The sequence below is a fragment of the Rhipicephalus microplus genome, chromosome 2 (assembly GCF_043290135.1).
Source record: "Rhipicephalus microplus isolate Deutch F79 chromosome 2, USDA_Rmic, whole genome shotgun sequence".
Lineage (NCBI taxonomy): Eukaryota > Metazoa > Arthropoda > Arachnida > Ixodida > Ixodidae > Rhipicephalus > Rhipicephalus microplus.
The window spans coordinates 143,986,557-144,011,566 of NC_134701.1; the positions used below are offsets into that span (position 1 = coordinate 143,986,557).

The following is a 25,010-nucleotide window of genomic DNA, read 5'->3' on the forward strand; positions in this document are numbered from 1 at the left end:
CGACAGGGTCTCCTCTAGTTAACCTCAGGAAGCTCCATGGCAGCAGCACATCCACTTTGGTGGATCAATGGCTGAGGCGCTATAGGCTGCTAACCCGAGGATTGCGTGCTCAATGAAAGCGATACGGTAAAGGGCCATGTACTGTGCGATGTCAGTGTACAGCCGTGGCCACATCTGTGTAGAAGCTCGAGAAGCCAGTTTTTGCTTTGCGGGGTAAAACCTTGGGCCAGTATCAGGCTCTGACATCGTCAGCCTGGTAACTGGGCCGTGCGTGCTCCTGATACACCACTTCAGAGCCCGAACCTGCTTCAAGGTTTCGGCTCGCAGAGCAATAACCGGCTGCTCGAGTGCTCTACACAGACGTGGCCACTGCTGTATGTTAATTAAAACACCAGGTGGTCAAAGCTTCTGGAGCCCTTCACTACGGCGTCTCTCATGAGCCTATCGTAGTTTCGGGATGCAAAACCGGAGATCTTATTATTAAAGTCTTCCCCACTGACTCTCGAAGCGCTTCTCCCAGCATGGATAATGAGGCAATTGATTGTAAGGTGTTCAGATAGATCATCTAAAAGCTTTTATCATGCCTTTTGCACGAGAGCACAGAAGCGGTTGGTAAGAAAGTACACAGGATAGGAAAGACGCTGACTAGCCCCGGCAATTTATGACAAAAAACGTTTTTATCCCAAAATATTATGCCAAGCACAGTCATAAACAGAATATCTCTGAAAAGGTCACTCAGCGTATTGCCATACCACAGGGAATTCGCGTATGAATGAAGCAGAAAGATACCTTAGAGTGAATGCATTTATTCGGCTAATTTATTCAACTGCTCAAAATGAAATTTAGTTCCTTTGTCATCGAATGCACTGATGGTGCACTGATTCACGTGTACGCTTCACTTAATTTGGCCCACATCAAAAGTTTCTCTTTCAGGCCTACCTTTTGCTCGACATGACACCTGTACTTCCTAAAAATATGGTGTGACTGCACTGCCAACAATGATCAGGGCGCTGCGTCCTGTCGTTTTAAGACTTCGGCGAAGTCAAGTGCTCTCATTGGGTGTAATTAGAAAACTGGCCTTTTGGGCAAGTCGAAGCTCTACTGCAACTAAGTGAAAATATTTAGACCATTTATGTGGTGCAGGGGAGAAAATATTTTTGTTTCTGATCACACACTGTTTTGTTCGTTTGCCCACACTCGAAGACACACAAGTGTGGGCGTGAAAGATGCTATGAAGGCAAGGTCTACAACATGCTTTATTCGCATCTTCCTAACTTTTGTCAAACGGTATACATGTAGCCCGATCACCTAGTCTTTAGGTGCGTGTTGTGGCGAAACATTGCTTGAAGCATCAAGCTGCTAATATCACTAGCTTGATGCTTAAAAAAGCTTTCATTCACTTGAAAATGCTCACAACACTTCTTATTATATTTGGCGGCGCTTGCGCATACGCTGTCGTAGGTGTAAGTCTTTTCTGTAACATTCACTAGCACTGAACGTCTTTTTGTCCTCTGTACTTTCCGCAAGACATTGATGCAACTGGTTCAGTATTTGATTATATGGAAGCATGTCCCCGTGACGTACAGTAGTGATAACGTGGGTGCCAACTCACTACAAAATTTTTGTGAGTGAAATCACCATCCTTCTGCCTTGAGATACATGCTCGAGTCTTACAACATATCATGCACAAAATTTCAATTCAGCGCACACATGCTAGCATGGATTTCTTTGCAAACAACACCTTTGCACGCAGGTTAATATCCAGAGAGCAAGACATACAACTTGTAGCTCTACAGGGCAATACATTGCCTCGCCCAACCAGAAAGTACAGTACAGTTTCTATACCATAGACACCTAAATGCCTAATCTAAGAAAAACGTGGGTACTTTCAGCATATGGAAGGAGGCTCCTGACAATCCTCACTGAACACTTAGTCGTTACCACACTATGAAGCTTGGCGAGATAGCCTTCACAGAGATATGATAAGGCTCGTTACAAGGGTCAAGTATTTCGCTAGAGCACACATCCCAAGCGTTTTTTGTAAAATAACATATGTACGAGTGCCGTGTGCTTATTCTCGCCTTTGTTTTTGCTAAGTGTTCTTCCCAACTGATGTCCTTTATTCTCTTCTTATATTATTACAAATAAGAGTACCAAAAGGTATGTTTAGAATTTTCTTTTTTAGCAAATGCAAAAAAAAGGTTCAAATAATTCTTGTTTCACAAAAACATTCTTCGCATTCACTGAAACGTGCCAAGTAATATGCAAAAAAACAACAACTTCTGAATAAGCTTTTCATGCGATCTCTATGAAGCACCTCCCAGCTGATTCATAGTTGAAGAAACACGCCTTCGTTTTTGTGTTTAGGTGAACACTGAAGACGCCTCCATTGGAAAAGTATTTAGTATGTAACTTAAGGCACGACGTGCACGAAGTTTTCATGCATTTAGAAAATTATATAAGACGCTCGCTCACCCCTAGGTCGACGTTTGCATTTTTCGCTTGAGCCAACATTTGTGATGCGCCAATTGGATTCATTGACTCAAACAACACACTTGAATAATGTTTAGTCAAATATATGGAATATAAGTACTTTGCTAATACCAGACTAAAAAAAAGCAATTGAAAAAAAGCCTTCTTACCAGGTTTGCAACAGACATTTCCACTTCCACAACCGAAAATCCAGGACCGCCTACTCTCGGGGCACTTCTTTTTTAACACGCAATCGTTTTTAGCAAGATGACAGAGGAAAGGCACCGTGAATGCTGCAAAATGTTAAAAAACTGCTTTCACTGTGAACTCAGGAGTAGGGCTGCATTCGAAACACGATTGATTCCTCCAATATAGGAACCAGTAAAACACTAAAGTGAAACATAGTAGCCTAAATTTTACTCTACATTGACATAACACATTTCCTTTCGTGTTTTGTGTGTTCCCTCTCATTTCCCTTCGTGTTATGTGTATGTGTTTCCATTCATGATAGCTACATCACTGTTCACCCTGAATGCAACCATAATAACGTTTGATGATTCTTCTCTTTGCTGACCCCTAAAAACCATGGTAAGTGAATAAAGAACTTTTCATAAAGATGAATGCTCTTGGTGGCTTTATGGTAAGAGCGAAATCGGAGAAATCGGTGGGACAGCCCAAAAAGCGTCAATGACCGGACGCGAAAGTTGACCTAAGGTCGCCTACTCGCAGCATGTTAGAATAATTGACCACCACTGTTAGACCACCACAAGGGCTTGAAGAATTACAGGCCGATCAGCTCGCTCTCTGTAGTATACAAGCTATTCACAAAGGTAATTGCTAACAGAGTAAATAAAACATTAGAATTCAATCAACCAAAGGAACAAGCAGCATTTTGAACAGGCTACTCAACAATCGAACACTTTCATACTATCAATCAGGTAATAGAGAAGTAAGTGCTCAGAATATAACCAACCACTATACATAGCCTTCATAGAGTACAAGAAGGCGTTTGAGTCAGTAGAAATATCAGCCGTCATGGAGACACTGCGGAATCAGGGCGTAGATGAAGTATATGTAAACATTCTGGAAGAAATCTACAGGGGATCAACTGCTACCACAGTGCTTCATAAAGAAAGCAATAGAATACCAATCAAGAAGGATCTAAGGCAGAAGGACACAATCTCCCCAATGCTATTTACTGCGTGCTTACAGGATGTTTTCAGAAGCCTAGAATAGAACAGTTAGGAATAAGAGTTAATAGAGAGTACCTTAGTAACCTGCGCTTCGCCGATGACATTGCATTGCTGAGTAACTTAGGGGACGAATTGCAACTCATGATTACAAAACTAAACAAGGAGAGCAGAAAGGTGGGTTTTAAAGATAATCTGTAGAAAACAAAACTAATGTACAACGACCTCGAAAGAGAGCAGCGCTCTGAGATAGGTAATAGTGCACTTCAAATTGTAAAAGACGATGTCTACTTAGGGCAGGTAATAACCGCGGAGCCGAATCAAGAGATTGAAGTAACTACAAGAATAATAATAGGGTGGATCACATTTCGCAAGCACTCTCAAAATATTACAGGTAGATTGCCACTATTCCTTAAGAGGAAAGTATATAACAGATTTATCTTGCAGATACTTAGCCAGGGAGCAGAAACCTGGAGACTTACAAAGATGGTTGAGCCTGAATTGAGGACGATGCAGCGAGAAATGAAAAAAATGGTAGGTGTAACCTTACGAGAGAAGAAGAGAGCAGAGTGGATAAGGAAACAAACGGGGGTTAAGGATATCATAGTTAAAATCAAGAAGAAAAAGTGGACATGGGCTCGGCATGTAGCTCACAGACAGAATAACCGCTGGTCAGTAAAGGTAACTAACTGGATTTCCAGAGAAGGCAAGCGAGTTAGGGGGAGACAGAAGGTGAAGTGGGCAGATGAGATTAAAAAGTTTGCGGGTATACATTGGCGGCAGCAGGCACAGGACTGGTTTAACTGGCGGAACATGGGAGAAGCTTTTGTCTTGCAGTGGATGTAGTCAGGTTTATGATGATGATGATGACTGTCAGACGAAGGCTGAATGCAATGCGTGCATGCATTTCCCGTTAGGCACGTGGGGCATTTCACGAGGTGACCGTAAGTTAGGAATGTGGAGCTACGGCCACCGAAAACGTCTCGATTGGTCCGCCGTCATGCACTTTAAAGTAGTTTTTAATTCTGTAAGAGCTATATTTTCCTTTTAATTTTAATAGATGTTAAGTATACCTCTATATAAATTTATCTTACTCATTCCGTAACCTTCGAAACTTTGTGTCAATACTCCTTCAAATAGTTTGGTCTGTGAGATGTCTTCTGTAAAATATCCTTTCTCACTTTTGCAAATGTCTCGGCGGAGTGGTCTAGTGGCTAAGGTACGCGACTGCTCACTCACAAACCAAGGGATCAAATTTCTCTACGGCGACCGCATTTTCGATGTAGGCGGAAATGCTGTAGGCCTGTGTGCTCAGATGTGGGTACACGTTTAAGTACCATGATGATCGAAATTTTCTAAGCTCTCCCCTGCGGCATGTCTCGTAATCATATGGTGCTTTTGAGACGTTCAACCCCGTATATTCTTCAAATCACTCAAACACATTGGCAAATGTTTCTAAACAATTTATTATCTGAATTATGGTACCACCAACGAAAAACAGATGCTTTTCAATTTTAACCTTTAAAAATCCACCGTAGTCTTATTCAACAGATAAATTGTCCAAAACGCAACTTATTATGAACTTTTAGTCATGCCACAACAAACGTTTGTGGCTCAATACAGAGATGGGTTCAAAGCCAAGCATTGAAAATAAATTACCGGCTGACGAGTTCTTATCAGTTGCTTAGAAGCCAGTTGACAGGATTGCTTGCACATAGACCACGTCATATGTTGTCGGCGACCGTGTCAGAGCCTACACTCTACCACCTTGTACAGTCAACCTACTTCAAGTGTAGAAAGAGTGACATGAACGACACGGGGCCGATGAATTGATCTGGCCCGTCACGAAGCAGAGCCAGTCCTGTGTTTGCATTTTTCTGTGTCACAAAAAGATTGCTATTCTTAAAAATGCGACCCATGAAGGCCGTTGCTAGATTGAATGGACCCCTGACAGTGTCACATTAAGGAGGATCAGCTTTGTGGTGCGCAATTTCCCACTCTTTAGAGCGTGCTTTTTTTTCCAAGCTACGTCTTTTATACTGGTACTTGTTTTATCTACCACATTTTCGTCTGCATCCTCACTGTTTGACAAAAGCACTCGTGTTTGTGCATCGGGGTAAGGATCAAGGTTGTGGTCTTCGCTATCACGAACACAGGTATTGTAGGTTCTATCTTCGGGTGTCAAGTGGATGCGAAGCCCGAATTTCCCATTAATTGAGTGGGCGGCCACCATATATCAATACCGAAGATACGAACTTGTCGTACCGCGGCCCTCACCCCTTCCTGCCTGACTACAGTAGCGAGGATCGTGCAAGAAAAGACTTCCTTCAGAGCAACTTAGCATCTCGTGTGCGATATCTTGGATCTGCGCACGCAAAGAAACATTTATACAGGATTAAGCTTTACTAAATCAGACTATGAAAATGAAGAAGTGAGAGCTGTTGCACCTACTTCGTGCACTCTGTCCTTAGCTCTAGAACATCTGGTTCTATATTGCAATACCATAAACAAGATGGCGCTAGATGCGTTGTGCTGAAAGGTTCGTTCTCTGCGAATACATTACAGCTGGCCCTGAAGGCAGGATGGCTTTCATTACTTGCTTGGTCGGCACTTTTGGTATGTCGCGAATTGCGGCACCGGGTAATAAAAGGTCAGAAAATGAATATTGTTATCTGCATTGTGTCTTCTTCCATATGTAATTTTTCATTCTGGATGTATTCTTCTGTAATACACTTGAGAAGTGGCTCGTAATTTATTGCGAATACTTTTTATGAGCTGGAAAATACACTGAACATAATCTTACAAGGAAACGTCTATTTGCTGATATCTGTGACGTTCACACGCGACAACAAAGTCTGGCACACTGCCGGGTTGATGCTCATGACCTCTGATGGATGGCGCTTACCCACAGAGGGGGATGGGTCAAGAACCGGGCGGCAGGATACTTAAATGCAACTTCTATGAAAATGAAGACAATCTGAAAAAGTAGTTTAAAAATAATACTACCAAAAAACAAAAATGTTTGCTGAGCAAGCGATCAAACCATCTCTTGTTTTTGATAGACATAACTACAAATTATAAAATAAAGATCTGAAAAGGTAGGGGTTCACTAGCACGGTAATGTTTTAGTTGCGTTGATGTAATCAAACACAGTGGAGCTTAAATTCTTGTGGCAGTAACCAAATGAAGTTCCGCCAAATGATCAAGTTACTGGTAGGTTTACTTGTATTCCTAGCTTTTGTAATGGGAATACTAGAAATCTTTTTATCTGATAAGAATAACGATGACAGAATAAAAAGAAATGTTCAATTGTTTTAATTTCGTTGCACCAAATGCATAGCAGTGACACCTTGAGCCGAGCTTTGTTAAGGTAATAATTTAGTTGTGGAACTGGGGCCAGTCTCTACCCACTTCGTAGTCTTCTCTTCCAGGCAGAGATTCTCCACCGCTTTATGTCCCAATCCCACAATTGCTTTGTGGCACTACCCTGCGTCGTTCAACCGCCGACCCGGTGCTTGTGTCACGCAAGCGGAGTGTTGGGTGACACATAAGGCTTCAGTCTTACGACGTGCACTACAGTAGATGGCAGAGGCCTTGAGTGCTCTTCATCGACCACTCGCTGTAGTTCGTAGGTGAGCTTAGTAACCTTGCGTATGACTTTGTATGGTCCATCATAGCGATATAAGAGCTTTCCTGAGAGGCTGATGTGACTACACGGGGTCCACAAGAGTACTAGAAAACCGGGTACATACGAAACTTCATGGTAGTGACCATCGTACCTATTTCTCTGAGAGGCTTGAGAAAGTATGAGTGGTTCTCGGGTAATCTGTCGTGCTGCGTCGGCTCGGTCTATGGCATCGCGGACGTATGTGACAGGGGAGCTTGAAACAGCAGGAAGGAGTGTATCAAGAGGCAGAGAAGGTCCACGTTCATAAAGAAGGTAGAAATGAGAATAACCTACGGTGTTATGTCTGGAGGATTAATAAGCAAAGGTGACGTAGGGTAACGTTGCGTCCCAGTCGCGGTGGTCTGCAAAAAAATACATCGACAGCATATCGGTGATAGTGCGATTCAGATACTTTGTAAGTTCATTAGTTTGTGGATGGTATGCCGTTGTGAACTCGTGGTTCGTGGAACAGGAACGTACAATATCCTGGACGACGCGAAATAAAAAGTATCGGCATTGATCAGTAACGAGCTGTCGAGGTGCACCGCGATAAAAAATGATGTCGTGCAGTAGCAAATCAACGACATCGGTAGCGCAGCTTGTTGGAAGAGTGCGGGTGATCGCATAACGTGTCACGTAGTCGGTCGCCACAGCAACCCATTTGTTTCTGGATGTAGAAAATGGAAATGGCCCAAGAATGTCAAATTCTACGCGGTAGAATGGTTTAACAGGGATCTCAATGGAGTGAATGAGGCAGCTGGAAGTGATGTTGGTCGTTTTCGACGTTGACAAAGGTCGCAGCTGGCGACATACTTTTCCACAGATCTATATAGGCGTGGACGGAAAAATGGCGCCAGACGCGATCATAAGTTAGGGTGACTCACAGGTGACCAGTGGCAGGTTCCTCGAGAAGCTGTCGGAGAACATCTACACGCAAACGGGAAGGCACGACGAGAAGGCAGTCAGTACCATCAGGGTGCGTGTTTTGGCGGTAGAGAACCCCTTTATGAAGGAAATACAAGTTCAGAGAAGTGGGTGGAGTAGTGGTATTCAGGCTTTTTATGATGGAAAGTATATCCGGGTCGCGGTGTTTCTCAGAAGCGATAGCAAAAAAGTCTGATATTGATAAGACGCAAGCCTCAGAAGCTCTCTCTGGGGCGTCTGGATACCATGACAGGCAGTCAGCGTCCTCATGAAGGTGACCAGATTTATACACGAATGAGAATGTGTGTTCTTGGAGGCGGAGAGATCAACGACTGAGACGTCCCAGGGTATCCTTGAACGACGAAATCCAGCTGAACACATGATGATAAGTTACAACAGTAAAAGTGCGGCCGAACAAGTAGGGGTGAAATTTAGCGACAGCCCAAACAAGATGAAGACACTCTCTTCCGGTGATGGAATAGTTGTTCTCGGCAGGGGACAAAAGGCGGCTGGCGTAGGCGATGACACAGTCACGTTCATGCTGACCCTGAGCTAAAACAGCAACAATTCCGTGGCCACTGCGTCAGTGCGAACTTCTGTCGGTGCGGTCTTATTGAAATGGGCTAATATTGGCGTAGTCATGAGGGCTGCAATGAGTGCCAAAAATGCAATACTTTGGGGCAAACTCCAAGTCAATCGGCCGTCTTTTTTATGAAGCTCGGTGAGAAACCGCGCATTATCATCAAAATTCCGGAAGAATCGGCGGAAATAGGAGCTCAAACTAAGGAAGCTCCGGACATCCTTAGAAGAACGGGGTACGGGAAATTGAGTCACTGCGCGAATTTTGTCAGGATAGGGCTGTAGCCCAGATGCGTTGACGAGGTGACCAAGTACAGTTATTTCGCGATGGCCAAAACGGCATTTGGAGGAGTTCAGCTAGAGACCAGCGTTGCGGAATACTTGGAAAATACTGGACAGTCACTCCAGATGACTCGCAAACGTCGGTGAAAAAAAAATATCATCTAAGTAGCACAAGCAAGTAGACCATTTGAAGCCGTGCGGAGGTGAATTCATTATGCGCTCAAAGGTGGCCGGTGCATTGCAAAGCCTAAGCGACATTACTTTAAATTGATATAACCCATCGCAGCTAACAAATTCTGTTTTTATCAGTCCTGTGAGTCAACAGTGATCTACCAATAACCAGATCGAAGGTCAATAAACGAGAAAAACTTTGCGTCATGAAGGCAGTCATGGGTGTCATCTATTCTTGGTAAGGGGTAAAAGTCCTTTTTGGTGACCTTGTTGAGATGTCTATAGTCGACGCAAAACCGCCATATGTTGTCCTTCTTCTTGACAAGCACGACTGTGGATGTTCACGGGCTTGATAAGTATTCGACGACGCCTTTGGCGAGCATTTTCTCGACGTGTTTCTGGGTGACAAAGCGTTTGGCAGTAGAGACACGGTGAGGCCAGCAATGTATTGGGTTGGCTTCACCGGTGTTGATGTGATGTGTCACAACTGATGTCTGGCCTAAAGGGTGGTTGTCAAGATCGAATTTGTCCGCATAGGATGTCAAGATACAATGGAGGTCTTGTGCTTTGGAGAATAAAAGATCTGGCGCTATCATTTCGGCAATGTCAATGCTTGAAAGGTTGGGCACAGTGAGCAAGTTGATGTGTGGAGTAGGTTGCTCAGGTGCGGGGTTCAAAGATATCACACTCTTGCAATTACGACACGACGCCTAGTTTAATACCAGCAGGCAGCACGTGCACGAAGAAATCAAAGTTGGAAAGAGACAAATAGGTCTGGTTGTGGCGTACTCTCACCACGGTGTGCGGGACAGCAATAGAATGCTTTAGCACAGCGTCGGTAATAGGTGAAACGACACATCATCATCGCGCACAGGCGGATCACACATGAGCTGCACGTAAGTTGCGGCTTGCGGTGGAAGATGCAGGAACTCGGTGGCGCAAAGTGACTTTGAGCATCACGGGCTACAGCAGCGTTATCTTGAGGGCCGTCGGAAGCGATGCCTGCAGGAGCCATTGCTTCAAGTTCGCAGCGAATGATCCCGGTTACATTTTCGGATGATGTACCTTGCGTAAACTTGGGGCAGTCTTCGCAGGAAGAAGTGGCTACAGTATTAGGCAGACGCGCATACTGGCGGGTTATGCAACGGTTCTTGGCGTGCTAGAAGCACTGACATTCCTTCACCACCGCGTCGACAGTGGCACAATTTTTAACAATCCACAAATTAAAGGCGTCGTCAGCAATTCCCTTTATTATGTGGGCGATTTTGTCAGTTTTACTCATGTTCTCGTCCACTTGTCAACAGAGGCTCACTACGTGCTGTATATAATATACATATGATTACGTCGATGTCTGCACGCGACATTCCAGGTCTTTTCTCGCGGGCTGCTGTCGCCCAAACGGCCTTTCGAACAACTCGACAAGCTTCAGTTTGCAAACATCCCAGCTGGTCAACTCCGACTCATGCGTCTCATACCAGGTCAGTGCCGTATCCCGCAATTAAAATACAACGTTGGCCAGCATCAACGTGAGGTCTTACCTATAGTTCTCGCTTACAAGTTCGTACAATGTGACCCAATCTTCGACATTCAACTTGTCGTTGCCTGTGCCCGAGAAGTGTGCGGGGTCTCGTTGAAGCAGGAGAATCAGAAGAGGCAGCAGCTGCTGCTGCTGCTGCTGCTGCGGTTGCTGTCGCTCTTGTGGGTTTTCCTGTCGAGCCATTGCAGGAAAATGAAAGTGGCGACCACTCCGAAGTTCCGTGTTGGTTTGCCAGGAAAGCCAGATTGGCATACGCAGCGGCTCAACCAATATATTTTTTATTTTATTTGGGCATTCTTTACAAAAATGGCCATGAAGGAGGCAAAAGGAGAGAGCGTCTCCTGACTAGGCCCACTCTTCGTGAGGCAGCTCGCGCAAGTAGAGCAAAACAATACATAGAAAAATCAAGATTAGACATATAAATTATAAAAAAACAATGATCATAACAACAAGTGCAGAAAATATTGGTTAAAGATTCAAACAAAGCGGTTCCTTAGCGATAAATACAAAGACGTTATCAGCATTATTAACATATATTGAAATACATACAATATGTGTGTATATGGTAAGCAATCATGATAAACAACGATTACAACAGATATATATGATACATTACCAATCGTCAGCACATGCAACCTATGAGAGGGTCTGGATTATTATATTCATAATTTGATTCTTAAATTTTGTACTGTTTTTCGTCTCCCTAGCGCATTCTACTATTCCAGGTATCTTGTTACACAGTAAAACAATTTGGTTTTCAATTGACTGTAAGCCATAGTTTTTCCAACACATCGGCTGCACCAACTCAACAGTACGTAGATTGTATGCAAGATCTCTGCTTAAGTATGTGAAAGAAAACCCTGAAAGTTGTTCTCAATTTTTTAGGGGCGAATCTCTGTAAAGCGGCACCTCTTCGTCCATCGTAGCCATTGTAGTATGTAACATGTATAACATTATGACCTGCAAGGTGGTGCCGGTGAGAGATTTCTTCTGTGCGTTGTTGAACAATAAAAAAAAAGTTTTCAATGTACATGCTAATAGCTGCTAATGGGGAATGAGAGACAGGAGCATTACGTTTTCAGTAAATGCGCACGCTGCGATCCCCATCAGCAGCCATTGGCCTGTACATTGAGCATTATCTGACTAGAAAGGGTTACCACGTTATACTCGCTGGGTGTAACCTCCTTAGTTTTAGAAAGGTTTGGCGAGCGTTGAGCCGCAGCGCCATGAATACAACGAACTAGTATATACCATGAATGAACCCGAGGTTGTTTAAGGGGGGAAGTAGATACCAAGCGCGAGCCGTAAAAAAGTAAAAGCCGAATTCTCCTGTCTCTCATTTCCCATTAGCAGCCATTCGCATGTACATCGAGCACTATCTGACAGTAAAAGGTTGCTACGTTATACTCGCTGGGCGTAACATTCTCGGTTTTAGAAAGGTTTAGCCAGCGTTGGACCACAACGCCATGAATACAGTGAACTAGTATATACCATGAACTCGAGGTGGTTAAAGGTGGAAAGTAGAGCCGAAGCGCAAGCCGTAAGAAAGTGTGCGTGTGCCACCTATCATTTAATCCTTGGAATGTCCGCTGGATGGCGGTGCTTTAATATGGGGATTATATGATGAAAAAATGCGAGATGGTGGTATTTTGAGTGTTGAATGGATGGATGAACGGACACACAGACGGATGCATGGATGGACGCATGAAGGGACGCAGGGCGGATGCATGGATGAACGCAGGGAAGGACGCACGAACAAATGCACGCACGGACGGGCGGATGGACGCATGAACGGTCACACAGACGGACGCATAGAAGAACGGAAGCAAGAACGAATGGACGGACGAATGCTTCACTCTACTCTCTATCACTCACTTCGTGGATATGCTGCCATTTTTTCGGCTTCAGTGCAGTGTACAGTAGAGAAAAAAATAATTAGAGAATTATCGACGGCGTGAACGTATACTACAAGCGAAGCTGTGTAGTAGACGCTACAGAGATGAAACACAATTTAATATGATACAGAAAGTTCCAGTATTATACAGCATACAGCGCTGCGGCACAGACGACAAAAGAATAAGAGAGCCGCGAGGCTTGTGCTGCACGAGCCACGTGGTGATCAGAACGCTTTGGCTTTGGGCCAGACTTCCTTGCTTGTTTCTATCACGACTGGGCTAGAGGAGCGGCACGTGCGTAGAGAGTGCACGCGGGCCATGTATTTAGCCTGGCCGTGTTTTTATAATCTTTGGCTCGTACCCATTACAAGGTATTGGCCAGTAAACAGGCGGTTATTGTAACGGGGAAAAAGAAATAACTAATTTTTATGAAGAATAAATAATTATTCAGTCATCTCGGGAATATAAAAGCGGATAATCATAATGTCACTTACCAATAGAGTGCGTAAATAACTAATAATTGAAATGAATAATTGACTTCCTCTCAAGCGCACTCCAGTGGGTCTGTCTGTAGCGCGCTCTGCTCGTGGGCACTATTCGGGCTCGTGGTCCGTAACCTGAGCCTTGGAGTTTAAATCTGTGGCGAATAAATGCCTATACACTTTGTTTATTTATTTATTTAGGTAGTTATTCATCACAACTTTTATTTAAAATACCTTTAGCGCGGTTCCTCATGCTTGAGTGCTTGAGGCCGAGTAACGCACAGCGTACCCCTGCGTCAATTGGTGTCATCACCAGTAATGTACTGTTGATGATACCCTATAAACGTCCACCTGAACACGTTCCACACATTTGCAGCGTCGGCGTCGATGCCACCAGCAGTTCGTAAAACGCTGATTCAATGAGCGCGCGGCTGGCAGTGGTTACCACCTACGTAATGCGATCGTCGCCGCGGCCGGTACGGCTCCTGCTTCGTTTGTATCTACTATGCGCTCGACGTGCCCTGTGTGGCCCACGAGCCTTCAGTTCATGCTTGCAATTCACTTAGTTTTGTTCCTAGAAGCTTCTACAGCAAAGCGTTCAGTATCTGTTGAAACTGCTTCAGAGAGTCGCACTCAAGTTTATCGGTAGGCTTAGCAGGAACGCCTTTCTATGGCCGAACACGTGCTTTTATATACGTACCACAACTTCAAGTTCACAAGATATTGCCGCGTTCCATTTCACAAGTTTTTGTTATCGTTCCGAAACACCACATTACAGCTTTGTTGTCCTTCCTACTCTCAAGCGCTGGCAATCGAATAAACTAACATAATGAAAACTTTTGTGGCTTTGCCTGGTTTAACATGTTACAAAAGTACAAAGCTGTCGTGTATTATGTGCTTAAAGTTAAATAGAGTCACTGTGAAGTAGTTTTAATGAGATTGTAAAAAAACGATGCTGTGGAAAAACATTCCTTTTCTATTTAAAAACATGCAAGCTTATTATTAGTAAACCTTTAAAAAAGTGCCTGTGGAAGCACAGTACTGACCTTCCAACTTAAACCGCACAAGTAAATGAATTCCTCCACATTTCCTCTCTGATGTATGACCGGTTATATGCTTGAAGTATAAACTTATTATGTACATCAATACTCACATATACCAAAAAAGCCCGACCGTTCGCTTATGCTGTCTTCCCTCGCTGATGCACTCGCTCCCGAGACGACGCCTGGATCTCCGATTGCTGTAAAAAATTGAATTATTAAAATTTGCCCTGTATTTTAAGATTCTTAATCTGTTTTTTCCGCAAAAGTTAAGACTGTATGCCATGCAGTTAGAAGGCTTAGGCCAACAAAAAGCGTTCATGGTGGCCCCCCAAACATGCCAACATTTTATTGTAATTGCAATCATATGTGCTCAAGGCTATTTCTTCCATATCCTTTAACCGATCATTCAGGTTAATTGTGAAGTCGAGCATGTCTTATGTGAAAACGTGCACGGGAAGCCGATAATTGAGGCTCTAGAAAAGAGAAAACAGTGCAGTAGATTTTTCTTGCAAATGAGTACACTGGGTGGCCAAGGATGGTCGCGACCACCCTATCGAAACAGTGACGAGCTGATAGTTCATACCCTTCTATGTGATGTATGCTCATAACGTCTTTGAAGCGATTTGACAACACTATCAAGTGTGAACCTTCAATATATAGAGAACAATCTGATTGATTGATTGATTGATTGATTGATTAGTTTGTGGGGTTTAGCGTCCCAAAAACATCATATGATTATCAGAGACGCCGTAGTGGAGGGCCCCGGAAATTTTGACCACCTGGGGTTCTTTAACGTGCACCGACATCTGAGCGCAAGGGCCTACAACATATCCCCCTCCATCGGAAATGCAGCCGCCGCAGCCAGGATTCGATCCCGTGACCTGCGGTTTAGCAGCCGAGTACCTTAGCCACTAGACCACGTGGAGCTAGAAAACAATCTGGTGCTACTGTTTTGGTTTTTGGTTTTTTTTTGAGCTCCGTAAGCGGCGCTTAAATCACCACGAAAAAAAAGGTAATTAGACTTTTGAAGGCAACGACTCTCTCTTGCTCCACCTTGTTTTTTTTTTAGTTCTCCTCTCTTTCTTGCTTTATGCTCGATTAGCGTCGTCTGCCCTTCACCAGCGTAGCAGACGATAATTCGCAGAGCATGCACGGTCAAGCAGTCATGCAGTCGTTAGAAGCATTGCCACTTGCAGTGTGGCAGCCAGCATCCTTATAACGACACAAAATTTATTTTTGTTGGAATATGTTGATAACAAAACTGTTACGCTGTTTTCTTTTTACAAGTAGTCTGCAATAAAACGGCGTGAACTAGCGTACTGATGACAGGCATAACAGAAGATACTTTTAAGCGGCAATTTCGCTAAGTAAGGGAGGACGCAGTTATTCAAGACACTAGTGCAGATCGCTGTAAACACGTGTTGAAGACTGGGCGCTAGCAACGTGGGGCTTCTAGCTATTTGGTACTTCATGATCACCTAATTCTTGCGCAAAACTTCTGGACAAATGAGAGAACAGACATGAACAGGCGCAAATTCGTGCGCCTGTTCGTAACTGTTTCGCCCACTGTTCAGAAATCTAAAAAAAACACTTGTTATTTTGAAGGCTAATGCTACAGCCTATACCGGCTCTACCAAACTATAGATTATGATGGCCGATATTGTTAGGTGGACACTTATGATATATCTTTTACGACGCCTGAAGGTGCACACGAATACTGAGCTGCAGCCGCTCCAAGAAATCAGAAGTGTGTTCTGGCTTGACTACTGCTTATGTGCAGTATTTCTACTAAATACACACAAACGTGAAGATGATGGACACTGCAGCTACAGCAATGCTTTATACTTACCTTTCATTCCTCCATATTTCTATGCCCACATACCTACATACCTTCTTAGCCAAACCATCTACTCACACACGTTTTGCATCGTCTCTATCCTCGCCACTTTCTGCTGTCAGCATCATTGCCTATCTTTAACAACGACAAAAGCTAGCCCCTACAAAAACCATCCTGCGCATTTTTTTTCGACTCGCATTCTCATCAGACATACAAACAAACGCTGCTTCTAGCTTAATCAGCAATAATTCGAGCACATACATGAATCTAGGACATAGGACATGTGTTTCGAGGGTGCAGAAAGCAACTCAAGGGCTGATAAAGTACCTGAACTCTACAAATTTTAGTGACTACATGTAGACTGGATGAGCTCTCTAAGGTATGCTCGTGATTCTGTGTATCTCTTCCTTTTAGGAGCGAAAGTCCTTATAGCGGCACTCGTTCGTCCCTTGTAGTCGCAGTAGTAGTCGTAGTGTGTAACCAGACTTATATCATTACCTACAAGGTGGTGCCGTTGGAGACTTCTTCTGTGAGTTGTTGAACTATAAAAAATTCGCAGCGTGCGCGTTAACTAAAAGCCGAATTCTTGTGTTTCTCATTCCCCCTTAGCACCCACTGGCATGTACATTGAGCACTACATAACAAGAAAGCGTTGCTACGTTGTACTCGCTGGGTGTAACGTCCTTGGTTTTAGAAAGGTTTGGCGAGCGTTGGACTGCGGTGCCATGAATGCAGTGAACTAGTATATACCATGAACTTGAGGTGGTTAAAGGTGGGAAGTAGACACGAAGTGCAAGCCGTAAGAAGGTGTGCGTGTGCCACCTCTCGTTTAGTCCTTGGAATGTCCGCTGGATGGCGGTGCTTCTGTATGGGGAATGTGAGGTCAAAAGATGCGAGATGGTGGTACTCGGAGTGTTCAATAGGTGGACGAACGGACACACAGGCAGATGCATGGACGGACGCACGGATGGCTTCACGGACAGATGGACGCATGGACGGATGCAGAGCGGTTGCATGGACGAGCGCAGGGACGGACGCACAAATGGACGTGCGGACGCACGAACAGACGCACGCACGGACGTCCAGATGGACGCACTGGCGGCCACACAGACGCACGCATGGACGGAGGGAAGCAAGAACGAATGGACGGACGGTTGCTTCGCCCCACTCTCGCCGTTAAAAAAGCTTCGCCCTTAAAAAAGTTGTCCTGTAGGCTCCCTACGGTAGCGTGCTACTCAGGAATGTAGACGCCAGCTCCTAAACCACCACCATGACAAGGTTTAAAGTCCGGCGCTCACGTTCGCACGTCGCTTCTCACAAAGTAGATGAGAGCGCGACCCGCAAAACTCATAAAGTCTAGAACATACGCAAACTAGACAATAAAAAGCTGCAAATCACTGCAAAAAGTCGTGTCGTCTCTTGCGTATTGGGCATGTGCATTCTCACTTGCGTGTGCTTTCTGCACACGCAGAGCTACTCTGGGCGCTCAGCGATGACTTTCTACTAAAGGTAAACTGTTCACATACACTATTTCTACTAAAAGTGAACTATTCATATAAACCTCGCAGCTTCTTCGGCATGTTCACTCTCCCTTGCTAGATGGCGCGAAGGGCATCGTTTAAAGGCCATGACCCCACTGAAGTTGCTTTGGATACATTATCTTGCTTTCACGCGCAGCAGCGTCTGATACTTTGATAGGACGTTGGTGGCACCCGGCAAACGCATAGAATGCCCAACAGGCAAAAAATTTATGCCATTTCCACGAAGTAAACGCGCATCAGTAGGGTGAAGCTTCAACAATTAGCGACAGCTTCAGCGTGGGTAGAGTCCAACGGAGTCTTGGGTAGTGACCGCTTCAGGCACTTCACCGCTGCTTCTCGCGCCCATTCCACTTCTAAGTTCGCTTGTCGTCGTTTTCCCCTGTCTTTAGCCTCGAGAGCCCTCATCTCGGGGTCCGTTTGCTGCCTCTTTCGTGACACCGCTGCTTTGATGGCCCTCAGCGCTGGGCCCGCTTGCTGACAAGCCCTCTTCGCTTCGTTCTTCCGGGCTCTCACCACCGAGTCTTGCCGGTGAGCCAAACATGCTGCCTTGCGAGCCCACGCCACATCTGCCTTCACTTCTGGGGTGGTCATGATGAGTAGCGAGTGCACGTGCCGAGTATGTAGTGGATTGTGTGGAGCCGGGGAGTGCAGTGTGTGTGGCGTGCCACCTTCTCTAAGGTCCTTAAATAAAACAAGTTTGTTTTGTCTAGGTTTCATCATAAAACAAGTTTGTTTCACCTCTATAACAGTGCTAGGCCCTCCAGTGGGGGCCCTTTGAATTATATTACAGCTACGCCTCTCAAGGAAGCAGTGAATACTAGCTGGTACGCTAGCGAGAGAACGAGTTCAGGCTAGAGGGGCTTTGCCCCCCGAAATAAAATTTATGTAAAACGTGGTTCATGCTATGTCGTTGCTCGAGCAGCGTTTCTCACTGGCAACCCTCTCCAGTTGGCGTGGACACGGAAGCACCCTAGATTTGTGGGTATTCTTGCACTACAATCGCGAAAGGAGTAAACTATTACGTGTAAGAGCCGAGTGGGAAGAAGATTTATTCCGGGAAAAAATCATGATTGATACTTCTGTCATTAAAATTGGCAAAACACGAAGGTAAAATGCGTGCTTACGGAAGTAACTATATGTTCCCCGTACATTGATATAACATATTTTGAGCAATGTCTCTGAATATTGGACCTTTATAGTGAGCCTTACGTGAATGGATCTACGTTGACACTCAGGACCGCATTCACAAACACACCTGGTCCTTTCTTTGATATTTTCTTATCGGTGTCACAGCTTCATTGCGCTTGATGAACGAATTCGGTCAGTCCTCATGAACCAGTCCTGTCCTTATCTTACACCCGGTTCCCATTTTCGTGCCTTTATAGCGCATGTATATAGTACAGGAAGTTGAGGGAAAGGTGCGGTAAGGTTTGTGAATATGGGCCTAAATCATACACTTCCTACCCGACGGCTAAGATTCAATAATAATAATTAAACAAGACCTTGCGGTCATAGATACTTGTGGTAGCTGTAGTTAACGGTGAAGGCAGAACAAGAAGAAGCGATGGGACAGCCTGAGAAGCGTAACTGACTGGACGCCGAGAATGGGATAAGGTCACCTACTAGCGGCGTGTTGGAGTTATTGAACACTTCTGCCAGGCCAGACGGAAGCGCAACACGTGTATCGTGTTTCCTTTGATAGGCCCCGATAATTCGCAGGGCGAGCATTTCGCGCAGGCGTCCTAGAGCTGTTTGTAGGACCACGGTGACAATTGGTAGCGCGGCAATTTTTTTTTGCTTTTATTTGCTTTGCGGCGTAAGCTTGGGAAGGCATGTCAGCCGCGGGCAGCCAGCGTTGCTTGAGTGACAAGCGGTTGAAGCGCGACCGACCGGTTTTGCCGTGAGCGCAGACACACAGCGCCAACATATTACCCTGCTTTGTTCAACGCCAGAGACGGTCGTGCATTTCGAGTTACTATTAACTCAAGGAAAAGGGGACCAACCGGGGCAACAAAAGGGGTGAGATTATAAACGTCATTGTGACGGCCCCCTAATTGCCTCTCCGCACTGGCAGTCGGCGCATCCACGGGCCTCTTCTGAGACCCCGCGCACCGCGGCGACTCCTCGCATCGGTTCGGCTTATGGCCCGGCCACGTACTGTTTGCGCGCCTGCAGAATCGGCGGCGCGCGTTGCGAAAACTCTGAAGTCTCCGACGACCTTTTCTGCCGGTCCTGCTTTGGTCCAGTAGCTCTCTGATGCGGGCTCGCGACACGGGAAATGGTAACGGCCACCAATTCGACGCCTAGGTTGCCTATTGTTGAATCGGGCATGTCTTCGACTGCGTCCCCGTTTATCCGGGCAAATGAGCTCGTAAGTAGAAACATGCGCGGTCAGCCAGCGGTTCCTCTTACGGCGCACAGAGGCAAGAGGATTATAGCCCCGTCGTCAAGAAGTTGACTTGAGAGAGGGAAGTCGCCCTACGGCCGCAATACCGAGTACGGCTAGCTCTGTCTAGATAATTGTGCGCCCCGAAGCTGGCCCTGGCCTCTATGCTTTTTCTAGTTTTGTTTTATTTACGTTTTGGTTGTTGTGTTGTTTGGGGAGAGTGCATGAGTCCCACGTGCACGAAGGCGGTTTTTTTTTAGCTACCTAATGTACTGTCCAATCAAAGGACAAGCAGGTGATTATTTGCTGAGAGTGTGGTAAGGGCGGAGCGCCAGAAAGGGATAAGAAGAGGCCCCGGGGCTCCGCCAAGGGTTCTGAACCAAGCTTGCGGTGTTAGGCACCATCGGCTTCGCCGAACCCCGCAGGGTTGCCCTACAGAAGTCGGTTCATTTCCAAGTTGTGTTTCTTTTCTTTTTTTTGTAACATTGATGTCCATTCTTTTGTAAAATCTGTAAATACAAGTTTTTCTCAGCCATCTAGAACTTCTTCAGCGTTGCTTCTGCTTCATCGTCAAGCGACCAGCAGGCCAATAGCCGCTATTGGGATAGCGGCGTGCGTTTCTTCTCCCACTTTGCTATACCACCGCGGGTGGCGCGCCTCGGGCGCCGAGTGGGGAGAAGTGGTTTCTTCTACATCGAGAAGAGAACCTGATTTTACTGGTGCAGTCGACAGCATTGGCTTGCTGTGGACCGAGTGGAAAGAAGGAAGAAGCTGGCTGAGAGTAAAGACGAAGTACAGATGAAGACGCCAATCGGCACCAGACCAACGAACAGACACTGCAGCAAGTAGCTGCGGCAGCTGGAAGCTGCAGATAGCCTGGTGTTCCCGGGAGACACCGAGGGAGTGACTGGGTCAAAGCGGTCCTCGAACGAGTTCTCGACACCCAAAAGGCGCGTCCACGACGAGGTGGGGCATCGACCAGAAGCCTGCAGCAGCAAGCCAGAGTGACGCCACGACAACGGGACAGAGCTAACGTGAGTTCCCTTTCTCATTGCTGTATTGTTGTTGCCGGGCAAACAGGCTAGCAACATATTCAGGAGGATGGAGGGTAGCGATGGGGTGAGTGAGAATGGGAGTGGTGACGTCCCTTGGACGGCACGAGACCAAGCAGATCATGATTTTAAGATGGTTCGGTAACGAAGCCGGCAAATGGACTTGGAGTTAGAGCTCGCTAAATTACGTCCGACTAGCCCATCAGGTAGCGTGAATGATGCTGGCAGAACATTTGAGCGCTGCTCCAACACTGAGTGGCGCAAATACGCCAAATTGTTAGGGGGTGCTTTCCCGAAATTTCCCGCCGACGCAGAGGTTCCAATTTGGTTCGAGTCAGTGGAGCACACTCTGGAGGCATATGAGGTGCCTCGAAGTTATTGGGGACAAATAGTTTTTCCACTCGTGGCTGAGCGCATAGAGTATTTATCAACTCGGCTCACACCCGCCCAACATCGGGGCTATGAGACCGTGAGGGAAGTAGTGCTTGATGAACTGAAGCTGTCTCCCTTTAGAATCCCAAAAGAAATTCACAGGGGCACGTAAACGAAAAACAGAGACGTGGAAAAGTTTTACAATAAGGTTGGGCAGCTACTTAAATTTTTACGTGGCGTCAAGACGACGTGTCCACATCGCGGAGCTTTTGGAACTACTGGTAGTGAACCAATTGAAGACCGTGTTGTCTGAAGAGGCATTAAAATACTTGAGGTTACGTGAGGGGGCAGCGTGGTACAAAAGCACAGAAGATTCAAGGCTCTTGCACACATTTGAAGGCGCGAACGGCAGTGCGGAAGCGCAGAGAGGACAGCCGCGTAACGCCAGCAGTAAAGGGATAGAAAAGACGACGGACCACCAGAGTAGCAGCCCATCGGGTCCGAGTCAGGGTTCAAACATGAGACCGAAGGGTTCGTGTAATTCAGGTAGGCAACCGAGGAAAACGGGATGATTTGAGTGTGGATCGAACACACATAATAGACTCAACTGCCCGCACTATCTTGAAAGGGTGGCGCCGAATCCTAGCGCTTCGGAGGGAAATGATAAACTCTCTGCTCGAGTCTGCCTAGATAAGGTAACGTCTGCCGACCGCTTGTGGAAGGCAACTCTGAATTGCAAAGATAAAACTTTGAATGCAATAGTAGACACGGGCGCCGAGATTACGGTAGTGCAAGAAAGCATGGTTCCTGAAGAATTTATCCAGGCCCATGGCCGCGTAGGCCTCCGGGCAGCATTTGGTGAATGATTCGAGGCCAAACTAGTGGAGCTCCCGCTAACGCTGAAACAGGGTCAACCGGTGTTCGCCGAAGTTTCACAGGCCACACCGGTCTTGTGTGCGGTCACAGATAAACTAGGCGTGAGTGAATGCCTGCTCTCGGCGAGCGATTGGACCACGTTGCAGCAGAGCCAGTGTGAATACAACAAACAGGACACGACACTATCCCCCCGAAACTCCTCCGACGAACGAGAGGCGGCCACACAGCTAGATGGTAGAGTGGTAGAGCAGAGTAGACCGACTCCGGATTATCCGCGGTCAGCGGAGGGAAGCGTATTACAGCCCAGCGAGGTCGAACGAACCTGGGAGGAAGAAGTGGTACCAGCCATCGAGGTAGAGGAGGGAGAATTAGGTCTGGTTTGGATGGAGACAGAAGGAGAGCGTAACGCCAGAGAGAAAACACCACACACCGTCGAGAACGAGGCAAGTTGCATGTCGTAAGGTGGCGCAAGTGGCGAGAGGGGCGATTTCGAGGCGTTGCGTGAGGAACAAAAGAGGGACGAAACGTTGGGCCAGGCATGGAGAGACGCTGCGGAAGGGTGAGGTGGAATGCTGGTGATTGACGGGTTGCTGTATCACCGAGAACAGGTATTGGGTCAACCGATCAAGCAGTTAGTTTTGTCGACCACCCGGCGGGCTGATGTGCTCAGGCTGGTGCATGAGTCGTATTGGGGCGGACACCTGGGGTTTCGTACGACGAAACCGAGAATTAAACTTAGTTTTTTCTGGCCAGGTATAGAAAAGGTTGTCCGAGACTACTGCAATTGTTGTCACACGTGCCACATCAGGGCTGACAGGAGGCAGACAGACAGAGTTCTCATAGCGCCCCTCGTAAGACCCCGATACCCTTTTCAGAAAGTCAATATCGACGTCATAGGACCAATTGAGCCGCCGACAACTCGCGGCCACCGCTACGTGTTGTGCATGATAGATCTCTGCACCCGCTGGCCCGAGGTCATATGTCTCATATCATTGACAGCTAAAGCTACCTGCGACGCAATGTTGGAAATTTTCAGCCGCAGCGGGATACCAGAGGTAGTATGTTCAGATTGCGGGACCAATTTCACCGCCGCGCTGACCCGCGAATTCCTGACGCGCCTCGGCGGTTCCCCTCGGTTTTCGACACTGGACCACCCGGAAAGCAACGGAGCGGTCGAACAGTGGAACAGAGTATTCAAAAACATGCTATTTCATGTGATATCTGAACAGGGGCGACAATGGGACAAGTTGGTGCCACTTACACTTTGGGCATATAGAGAAGTTCCTCACGACACTACGGGCGTGTCCCCGTTCCAGATGATGTACGGCAGAAAACCCATCGGTCCGCTCACGATCCTACATAGGGCCTGGTCGGGAGAACAGGAAATGCCCACGACATTGGCAGACAAGCCGGCGGAGTATATGAGAAAACTGAAGCAACAGTTGGAGATAGCCGCGGAAGCTGCTAACGTGACCGCAACTAAACAGCAGAGGGCGTACGCGACGCAATACAACCTTCGTGCGAAAGAAAAGGAGTTTCAACTTGGGGAGCCGGTGCTTCTTTTTCATAGCAACCGTTCCGATAAGATGCAAGTGAAATGGGTGGGTCCGTGCAGGGTCACAGGAAAGTACCGCCAACACTCCTATTACTTAAGGCACGAACACACTAGCGGCGCCACGCTCTGCCGCGCGCCGCGCGCCGCTCGCGAGACGCCGCTTTTCTCTCTTTCTCCCACCGAGCGTCGAGGAATTTCTGCCGCCGACTCAATCGCTCCTTGCACTATTTCTGCCGCCGCCGCCCAAGCAAAGCGCCAATCAGCAGCGTGCGTGGTAGTCGCCATAGCAACGCACGGAGCTTGTTTTCTTTTTTTTCCGGCTGTCATTTTTCTCACGCCGTCGTTTTTTGAAGCACACACCATGGACACCGAATGCTTTTTAGAGATCAGACTCTACCCTTCTTATACGACAAAACAATGCCTGATTACAAAGATAAGGAAGCAAAAATGAACAGATGGGATCTTATAGGATCTATGTTTGGATTGACAGGTAAGTGGCGATTGCGTGGCTCATTGCATGTTGAGCGCGAATGAATAGTGTGTTTTATTCACTCACTTGTGCAGGAACACTGGCCATGCTGAAGTTTAAAAATATTAGAGATAGGTGGATGAAGCTCGTGTCGGGAGTCGAGGCGAACACTCGGAGCGGTGCGCTAGGCAATAATGGCAAAATTAAGTGGCCCCTGTTCTCAATTATTGACAGCATGCTGAGGCAGACACAATGCGGAAAAGTAAGTGATCAAGGATGTGCCGTTTCATATTGCAGCGCACGCAGGATACCTGTTTCATGCCTTCAGTATCTCTGTACCTCCAAAGCGGATGGACCCAATATCTTCGCGGCGCATTTCGAGAGCAGCGACGCTGAAGCAACAGCAGACACGCCATCACGGTAACGTTGAGCGTTGCGCGGAGATCGTCGTCGCCTGCCATTGTTCGCACGATTGCACCGTAAAGTCGGAGAGCTCAGAATCAACGCTTCCTAGTACAGGAGGCGTTGTCAGAACAGACGACAAAAAAGCGCGTGAAATCTCACGAGCTGCGAGACCGCTCGAGACTGTTGTCACGTGATTCCCGCTGATATGGCCAGCGTGCCGCTTTTCACCGCTCGGCGGCGAAGACGCGCGTCATGCCGCGGCGGCACGCTTCCCG

General features: G+C 46.5%; 1 protein-coding gene across 1 annotated transcript in view; it reads right to left on the reverse strand.

The window, feature by feature from the left end:
• LOC142796401 (uncharacterized) overlaps nucleotides 1–25,010 on the reverse strand; it is a 41,544-nt gene that overhangs the window by 9,514 nt on the left and 7,020 nt on the right. The window contains exons 2-3 of the mRNA XM_075886896.1: nucleotides 14,353–14,439; nucleotides 2,643–2,765 (exon numbers count right to left, since the gene is read on the reverse strand). Of these exons, the coding sequence (XP_075743011.1) occupies nucleotides 2,643–2,765; nucleotides 14,353–14,439 (210 nt within the window). The remainder of the gene's footprint in view (nucleotides 1–2,642; nucleotides 2,766–14,352; nucleotides 14,440–25,010) is intronic.